Raw genomic sequence first — 10,038 nt, 5'->3', positions numbered from 1 at the left:
GTAATGGTTGTCAAAAATAAAGAGAAGAAAGAGAGAATGGTTTAAAAGGGTTTGTTCGAATTAGTTTTTGTCGAGGTTTGTTCCAAAATCTTTGATGTAACTTTCATTTGTATAGTGAATTTCTGTTTGCCGTGCCCGTGGATGCAACCCATTTGGGGTGAACCACGTAAATCTTTGTGTTCTTATTTTATATATTTTATTCTTTATTTTTCATACTTTATTTGCCAAATATTAGCTCATCGAGTTTAGCGCTTCCGCACACATCTTGAACCGTCATTATGCTCTATCAAAAGCCATTCCCTCATTAAGACCATAAATCCCCCATATTTTTTTACCTAAAATCTATCGAAAAATCAAACAAGAGGAACAATGCATCTCAGGCCATCCATTATTAACATCAAAACTTCAAGAGGGGCCAAAAAGGGTAAGAAACACAAATGGTTGCATCCTGCAACATAGCACTAACATCACTTTCTAGTTTTTATTCGAACCAATTTACCCATCCAAAAGATATGAATTTTACTTTTTCCCATTATATGTTAAGCGAACAGAGCGATCCAAACAATATTATTTCTCTTTCCATGCCTTCTGAGTTATACAAACTTGTTTGGATCGTGTATTGTAACTGCTTGTTTCGTTGGTATGAATGTTTGTGTTAGTTTCTGTTTTGATTTCTATAAAAACTATAACGCTTTTGCACATAGGATTAAAGCATGCATTCCGGATTCATATACAAATTTAAATTCTTTCTTATATGCCTTTGCAAATCATCTTGAAGATAGATACGTGAAGTGGTTTGGGAACACAATTATTGAATTACATCTCCTAACATAATTATGGGATTGTCTAGAAAGAGACCTTTTATCTTTTGTATATGAAGGTCACAATCATTATTGTCCATTTCAAAATGGGTGGTTGTAAGATTATTATTCAATAGACAAAGTTTTTTTTTTTAAAAAAAAATTCTTTAGACTTTGAGACTCACCCTAAGACATCCAATTTGACATGTAATAATGAGATATAATGATTGTGACCTTTATGTACAAAAAATAAATGGTCTATTTATAGGCAATCCTCATAGTTATTGAACAATTGCCTTCTTTGTCTAATCACTTATAATGATAAAAAGAAATTTATGCTAATATCTCTAATTTTTCAATAATTTAATTATTTTTCAATTATGCCAACTCATGATCATGCATATTTTGATAAATATTTTAAAAATTAAATAAAAGTACTAATAACATATTAAATAGTTGATCTCTTATACCTATGGTGATATATATCAAGGATCTTCTCCATCCGATGGGAGAGAGGGGCCTGTGAGATCTAGTGTAAGTTCATGGTTTCCACAGTTAAATATTGTACTGCTAAACATACATAAAAATATATATATTAAAGAATATTTTATTGTCAAACATACATGAAAAGTATATCATTATCATCATAAAAAAAAAAATTTAATTAATTGAGATAGGCTACACAAAATCCAGTTAGCCATTATACTATATCAAACGCATGCTTTCAATGAAGCCATAAGTCTATATATATTTTCTCACTACTTTCAGTGATGTTCTTTTATGTCTATTCCATGCTTTTTTTAAACATTCCACTTGAATCAATTCTTAATCATTGTTACAAATTGAACCTTCCATTTGAACCAGGTCTTAATAATTGTTGTATTGGGTTTATGCCACACATGATGAATCTTCATTAGTTCTCTTTCTCATTTCATTGTCTATTGGTATTACATTTTATTTTAAATGTATTCATTTCAAATTCTATTTCTTTTTGTTTTACTAATCCATCTCAACATCATTATCCTTGCTACACTCATTTTATATAAATATATAATATTTTTTTGACCGCCCAACATTTTACCTCGTATAGCAAAACTAATGTTAATATTATTTTATGGAGCTTGCGTTTAAAATTTTCCATTGCACATCTCTACTCGGCCAATGTGGGCGCCACAATTTTGTCAAAAACATGGCATGCCCAAAGTGTGTCGTGCAGTCTCGAATGGAGAGAGCCTAGGGAGTGTCGTGCCACCTACACCTTTCTAGATGTAAAAACACGCCATCCATTAAACCCTCTGCTACGTGTGAGTACCACGTGCATGACACACACGTGTCACCGATTTTATACTTAAAAAACGCTTTATTCCGTGACGATCTCTTCCAGACACCCAAAATTCTTGTTATTCCACCTTATGTTGTGATAGTTTCGGGTGAGTTTACTACATACAAACGAGGTGGTTAAACTAGACAGCCGAGCTCACGAAAACAAGCCTTCTCCATTTTCTCTCTCTATCTAGCTTTTTTTTTCTCTCTCTAGCTCTCATTTTCGGCCTTTTCTCGACCCCCCTTCTGTTTTTAGCTCCATTTAATCCCTCTGGTTCATCAGAGCTCCAGTGGTTCGGTTATGGCGCTGAGGATTCTCTTCAAAAAACCCTGTTTCCCAATTCCAAGCCACTATGGATCGACTGTGCCTCTCCGTCAGTTCAAGACCTTCAGTTTACCAGAACTCCCTTATGACTATGGAGCCCTAGAGCCCGCCATCAATGGCGAGATCATGCAACTTCACCATCAAAAGCATCACCAGGCCTATGTCACGAATTTTAACAATGCCCTTGAGCTGCTCGATCAGGCCTTGGCTAAGGGTGATGCCTCTTCGACTGTGCAGCTTCAGAGTGCCATCAAATTTAATGGAGGAGGTTGCTAGTTTTCTGAATTGGATTCTGATTATTCAATTTCTTTTGTATTTTTCTTTATGTTTTAATCTCAGTTTGTGTAGTAGTTGGAGTGAGTCAGGGCTTTAGATGGAAAGTAGTATTTTTGTTGTTGTGAGAATGTAGATGGAAAGCAGTATTCATTTGATAATTTTTTGTTTGTGCTAGTGTTTGGCGGTTATTGCTCTGATTCATGGGTTTTTACATTTGGATGGTTGGTATGGATTTAGCGCGTCAAAATTTGGCGGTATAAGTAGTTTTCAAGTTCTTACTGGTTGATGTTTACCATTTCCGCTATTATTGAATTTGGAGGAACCTAGGGTTTCTTGAATTCTAGGTTTCTATTGCCCGGTGAATCTTTTTTCCTTAGCATTGGACTTTTTTTTTGCCGATTATGTATTGACTCCAAATCCTTTTCACATAAATGGGATGTATTAGCGTTTTTTAGTCTCGTCATGTTGAAGAGCTTGAATTTATGCTGCTGATGACTCTTCCTTATTTCTCTCTGTAATGCTATAATGGATTCGTCTTTTTGGAACTGAAATTTGACCTTGGGTTTTGTATATTAGAGTTACTGAACTCTTGATGAGTGCTTCTGCTATTTGTTTTTTGATTTTTTTTGCATTTTAATTGCTTTCACCTTGTAGATGCTTGCATTTCAAAATTCATTCCTTTGCTGAGTTCTTCATACTTTCCCAACTTCTACTGTGATTTTATTTCTAATCTAAGCTGCATAGTGAAATGGAGGTGAGGTTGTGAAGTTCAGAACTTCTGATCAAAATATCAAACTATGTTATTTAGCTACTGAAACCTTCTCATTCTCTAATCTACCCTAGTGGTATGAAGCTGATAAAAGTTGATTAAAATACCGAAGTGATTTTGGCTGAAATTACCTTATGTTTCTTTGTTATTCGAAACCCACTCTTCCTTTATCTCCTTCTTATGCGTTCATCTTGTTTTAACTTACCCCGTTTCTTCACAGTGGCTAGTCCTCTTCCTTTTTTTAAGATTCCAATCCCTTATTTTTGGGTACCCTTTCCCCTTCCTGTCCGCAAAGTCACAAACTACCGTCGCTACTCTGCCTTTTCTACATAGATTACCATCGCTTCTTACTTGTTCCCTTGCCCTCCTCCATTTTCACAAGTTTTATTCGATATATCTTAATCATAATGTTGGTTTGAGAGTTTCCAGGTCATTGTATTCAATGACCTTGTTATAATATATATCAGTTAACATTATCAAAAAAAATGTTGGTTTGAGAGTCATGGTGCTTATTGCGTGCTTTTTTCTGCTTTCTTTACATTTCAAATAGAAGATCAGTTGTTTATTTCCATTTCGTGTACCTCGTCACTTGTTCTTCCTTCTATTCTTACATTTCAATTAGAGTTTATAAAGGTTTCTGCCCTTTCTAAATATGGATAGGTCAGCTTGTTTGGATTTTTGGGACGAAGCTCAATGGTTTGGACACTTGACTTCCATCATCCAAATTGATATGTCTACCAGTGACCCAGAGCCCAAGGGGCTGTCCTTTCTAATAATTAGTTGAATGGTAGATCATAGACCTTTTTTTTATACATAACCGATGAATGGTTGTTTGTGATTTAAATTGACATTTATGTTTGTTGATCTTAAAAGTTGACCCGTAATTTGATTGTATAGAGACTAACTGGCAAATCTCCCTTGAAATTTGTGCTTCATGAAGTGAGTTTGTTCATGTGGATTGGGGTTGGGGGGAAATGGATTTTGCAAGCCCTTGAGCTAAACACCTAGCTTGGGGGATTTGTTTGACCCAAAAACCCTCGTATCATGTTTATTCATGTTTACATTGAATCTTCAAAAAAAAAAAAAAAAAAAGGAATTGGAGCTCAAAAAGTGCTTGATCTAAAATCGGCATCAAGAAGAGCTCTAGACCATCCTTTTGCCAATACTCGATCTAGGCTTTAAGTGCTCAAAATTGTTTTTTTTTTTTCACCCTAATCCTTCTTAAGTGTGAAGGATTGAGGATTTGGAAAATTTCAGGTCAAAGAAATATCCCCAGTCATGTGTTTGTCCTTGAGTGATGATATATCTATTTGTGTGTGGGCGTGTTAGTTAAACTACCTTTATTCAACTGGAACTTTTAATTCAATATATGTTTCTTAGGTCACATCTTCAAGCTTCTAATTTATTCTTCTTGCAGGCCATATAAACCACTCAATTTTCTGGAAAAATCTTGCTCCTGTTAATGTAAGCTCCTTTTTTCTCCTTTGTGAACTCCTATTTCTGTTTTGCTTTTTCTCGTTTTTTTCATCTTTGTTGGAGAAATATAAACGTGTGCATGTGTTTAAACTATTGGCAGGAAGGAGGGGGTGAACCTCCAAAAGGTCCTCTTGGTTTGGCGGTTGAAGAACATTTTGGCTCTCTTGAAGAATTGATAAAGAAAATGAATGTTCAGGGTGCTGCTTTACAGGGTTCTGGATGGGTGGTAGGTCATGTTGCTCAGCACACTCCTGTTAGGCTCTCTAGCTATTTGTGGATGAGAGGGCATTGTCCTTTTTTTATATGTTTTTGTTTTCATGTTAAATTGGGGACTTAGATTTTTCTGATGTCCTTCTAATTGTTCATTTCCTTTGTGCATCCTAACAGTGGCTAGCTCTTGATAAAGAAACAAAGACACTTTCGGTTGAAACAACAGCAAATCAGGTAAACTTTTTACAAGAATACTGCGAGTAAACTTTCGCTCACCTGCCTTTTGAAATATCATGGAAAAGGTGCATTATATGTTTTATTATTTGATATCTATCATAGTGAATCCAATGTCACTGAGGATTTATTTTTCTGATGGTTAAATGTTATTGCTGAAAAATAAATATTACAGCTGTCTCAAAGCATGAGAATGTTTTCCTGAGGCTCCATGATGGGCCTGAGCACATGCCATGTCAATGATTTATCAATCTATAAGTTGATGTCTGAATGTCATGTATTCTGTTAAATCTCCTTAATCACATCTGCCAACCTCCACATACGCATTCATCTTATCCAACCCATCTACAATCAAGGGTACAGAGAACGAACATACAAATATCTCATGCCCAGAAGGATATCCTTGGCTTTGGGTCTTGCAGTCTCCAGTCTCCACCATAAGTAAGCCTACGATTATCATGTTGACATTGTGTTACTCATCCCCAGCTAGGCCTGGCGTTGGACCCTTGATACCCTGATACAGGTATGGCTAAAACAGTGGAGGTACACCATCACCATTCAGATAAGCGGTTGAAGCTCAAATATGACTTATGAGATTCAGAATGCATTGGTTTCATTCATTGTTCTGTAATTCTTTGGCAATATTTTGTCTTTTCTTGTTGCACTTTCACTACACAATCTGCATGTTATTCGTTCATTTGTTTCTTTCATCAAGTTCAAGGACTTCCCAGGACGATATTGTTTATTCATATGTTTCTGTAAGAGAACTGTTGTTGCCCTTTGGTTTTATTTCATATGGATACAACTTAAGGACCAATTTAGGAATCATGCCCAGGGGTATTCTTCCTTTTACTATTATGGAATAAGGAAAAACTAGGTGTTTTTCTTTTCCCTTTGGCTATAATCAGATAGCCATTTTTCAATGGCATTTTCTGCAGAACCGGTGTTTCAAAAGATATGGACATAAACGGGTTGCAGTAGTGTCCCCGTACAAGCAGAGGAAGATAATGGTATTAATGGTGTTTAGTGGTTCATCCAAACTGGCCCTAATAAAATTACGCAATCTATGACTATTGTATACGGGGTTGAAACAAGATCAGTCACACTAGAAGCTTCCCTTGGTACGTAGAAATTGGATTTACGTTTAAGGAAGCCCTTATCCCTGATGCTGGAGCCTTTGCCTTGGTGGGTTCTTGAGTTTGAACTTCAATAGTGGACATGGGCTTCAATATCCTACTGCTTAGAAGTGAGATAATATCTTTATCTGAATGTTTCCAGCTAAAGTGCCTTCTTTCTTCATAAAGTAATTAACGGCTTCTATTGAAATTTGGATTGTTGCTTTCATTTCTCCAATATAATTTTGCATATTAATGTTAATATTACTAATATCAATAAACATCATCATCATCCTCATCGTTCGAGCTTTATCCGAAATATTTGGGTCAGCTATACGAGCCCTGCTACGCCATTCCGCTTGAATCAAATCGCTCCACCTAACCAGTGTTGTTTTTGGTCGACGCTGAACATGACCAGCTGACTTAAATCTACTTTCCCTCATCTTATAATAATATAAATATTAATAATATTAGGCAATATTAATATTAAAATTATTAATCTTTCTACGTTAATATTATTTCAAAAGGAATGGGGTCTGCCTTTTTGACGCGTAGATCACTTTTTCAACACACTTGGACTATGCCCTTATGATGTCCGTTTATAGTTGTGTTGACACTTACTGTTATTTTTTATTTCTATTTACTATTATGATTATTAGTATTGTTATTATTATTTTATTGGGGATGGGGGGTTTTGGGGAAGGAGGGGAAAGGTAAATAAATTATGCGTAAAACTTAACAGCATATACTTTTATGGTCTCTTGTTTTGGTTTTTTACTTCATATTACATGTATCATTTAGCTAATGCGCACGATTTTCCTCGAATGTTTTTGTGATAGGATCCACTGGTAACCAAAGGAGCAAGCCTGGTTCCATTGTTAGGGATTGATGTATGGGAGCATGCTTACTACTTGCAGGTAGTTTTTTGTTCTCTTCCATGCTGGTTGATTTCTTGACAGTATGTATTTTTATTGAATGAAATTCCCTTAATTCAGTTACAGTCATGGGTAAAATGTCTGTATTTGAGGCAAGTCCCCTTTTATTGGCTCTCATAGCTGGGAAAGTCTGCACATTGTTCAAGAACTTCATCATTAATGGAATGAATTCGTTCAAAGAAAGTGAGTAGAAAAGTTAGAGCTCAATCTTTGCAGATATTACCTGTTGACTGATCTCTAGAGATTAATCGTCTAGGGTGAATGCAAGATTTGATCTAGTAGTGTGAGAGAGATATGGGACCTACTTGATGAATCTTGAAGTAAAAGAAACACCATATGTGGTTTTGAGTGGAGTCTTACGGTTAAAGTTGCAGCTACATACAGAGGTTGACCTCCATGTTCGTGCATGATGGTGTTTTGTTCAGCATAACAAAGATGGCTAGAGGGGGGAGAGGTCTGTGACACTGCGTTTTTAGTGTCCTTTAGAGGGAGACGTGTGCATAGAGAGGACGGGGGTGACTTGTTTCTGATGGTTTTGGGCTTCCTTCTTTTGGTTTAGAGAGAGAGAGAGGGAGAGAGTACCGAAGCCCAAGGATATACTCTCTCTCTCTCTCTCTCTCGCTCTTTCTCTCTTAAGTAGTTAAATTGAAACCTACTAGACCAGGTCAGTTTCCCTTCCTTTCTATTAGGCCAAGGATGGGGTTCTCTCTCCGAAAAAATTGGGGTCCACTGGAAAAGGTCTCTCTTAAAAACACCTAAACATGGGCTCTCTCATACTTTGCACTCTCTTATTGGAACTTCGCTGCTCTCTCTCTCTCAAGTCTCAATGTGGATCTCCCCTTCAATAAAAGCTGAAACCTATAAAAAATGTGTCCCTAGAAAAGGAGAAAATTACCTCCCTTATGTTCTATTAGATCCATACTATCCATGAAGAACTCTAATCTCAATAGCTCGAGGTGGTCCCGTGGGCTAATTCTGTAGCAGTTGGCCCTTGGAACTGTACAATATCTATTTCTTGTTATATTGGAAGAGGCTCTCTTTCTAATACCCTACAGGATGGGGAAGGGTAAGCTGGCGCTTTTGGGTGCCCCTCGGAAAAAGTTTGTTTGCATAGATTGCCCACATGGAGCAAGGGGGGGCTTCGTTGGTCTCGGTTCTGGTAAGGTGGGCTGCCCGGGTGGTCCCATAACTACTATGGAGTGGTTCAAACAATTGTCTACTAAAGAAAAAATAAAAAGGTTTATATAAGGTGGCAACCTTACTCGTAGAAGTAAGGTTGCAATAATCTGAGACATCAATTTTACTTGAATGTTGAAGATTTATTAATCTCTTAACAGACAGGTCAATTTTTTATGGGAAAAGTTTATATAGAGCCGAGGCTCTAAACAATCAATTTGGAGCCTACCACGAAACTTTTACTAGAAGAGATTTTTTGATGTCCAAATATTCTCAATTTGATCATCTCGATTTTAAGATGCATGGACATGAGAAAAAAAAGGATTTCAAGTTTTGGAAATATGTATTTTGTAACACAATTTTGGACCATCAATTGTCAAGATTTTCAAGTTTTCATAGTTATGTTGATCTACTCTATTTTTGAAGCTTTAAATTTATAAATAAAAATAGAAATATATAAGGTGATCACAAAGGTTTTTAGTATTGAAATTACATTTCTCTATACTATTTGAAGGTTGGCTCTAATTTGATTGTTTAGAGCTTAGGCTCCATACAAACCGCACCCATTTTTTATGCGTCAAAAATAAAATAGATTTTTTGAGACCAGTAGAACCTTACCTTTACAAGTAAGGTTGCCCGTTTATATGAACCACACCCAAAAGAAAAATCTGTTAACATGTTTGAAATAATTATGATAAACAATAGTGTGGTTGACATTATTAGATGGTGCAGTAGCATTTATTAGGTGGGTGGTGATTATAAACACCTTTTAGATATGAACCCTTTCACCCACATTGTGGTAGTGATTGTGATGATTTGCTGCTGTGTTTGTTTGGTATTCATGGTGCAGTACAAAAATGTGAGGCCAGACTACCTCAAGAACATATGGAATGTTATAAATTGGGAGTATGCAGGTGAAGTTTTTAAGAAAGGAGGAGCTTGAGGTAAAGCTTATGTTTTTCACTGCATCTTTTGATTTCCTTGTAGAAAAGAGATGGTCGATGTGAACAGTGTATTAATAAAGCATTTTGCATTGGTGCATCCATTTTCACTTGGCAGAGTCATAACATTTCAGCGCATGAAGTTTTAATTTTACTTTGTTTAAGCATGTTAGTGTATATCAAAAAAGAGACTTAGAATTGCAATGCTGTATTTTTTGCTGTATAATTTGACATCGAGTTTGGGCTGTGGGAGACGGCTCTGGTTGTTTAGCGGGTGGTGGGATTGGTCACCGGGTGGATCGATCTAGATCACTTGTCTATGGAGATCCTGACTGATTATACTATGTGTGAATCATCTAAAAAAATTTTAAAATAACATTTTTAAATTTTTTAAATGAAAAGCAAATAGTGATATATACAGTGGGTGGGGAGCGGGCAAACACTGTTTCACAGAATTG

The 10,038-nt window shown here is 36.1% G+C and overlaps 1 protein-coding gene across 1 annotated transcript; it reads left to right on the top strand.

The window, feature by feature from the left end:
• The first annotated feature begins 2,419 nt into the window (after window positions 1-2,419).
• Window positions 2,420-9,690, top strand: LOC18432270 (superoxide dismutase [Mn] 1, mitochondrial). The gene is made up of 6 exons (XM_011624339.3): window positions 2,420-2,716; window positions 4,911-4,957; window positions 5,070-5,195; window positions 5,357-5,413; window positions 7,368-7,445; window positions 9,490-9,690. Exons 1-6 carry the CDS (start codon window positions 2,425-2,427, stop codon window positions 9,580-9,582), a joined length of 693 nt encoding a protein of 230 aa, XP_011622641.1. The 5' UTR covers window positions 2,420-2,424; the 3' UTR covers window positions 9,583-9,690.
• The last annotated feature ends 348 nt before the right edge of the window (window positions 9,691-10,038 follow it).

This window comes from Amborella trichopoda, chromosome 8 (assembly GCF_054954075.1).
Source record: "Amborella trichopoda isolate Santa Cruz 75 chromosome 8, AtrichopodaSantaCruz75HAP2 v2.0, whole genome shotgun sequence".
NCBI classification, from domain to species: Eukaryota; Viridiplantae; Streptophyta; class Magnoliopsida; order Amborellales; family Amborellaceae; genus Amborella; species Amborella trichopoda.
The sequence above is the reverse complement of the archived record's forward strand: the minus strand, read 5'-3'. Positions and strand labels throughout refer to the sequence as shown.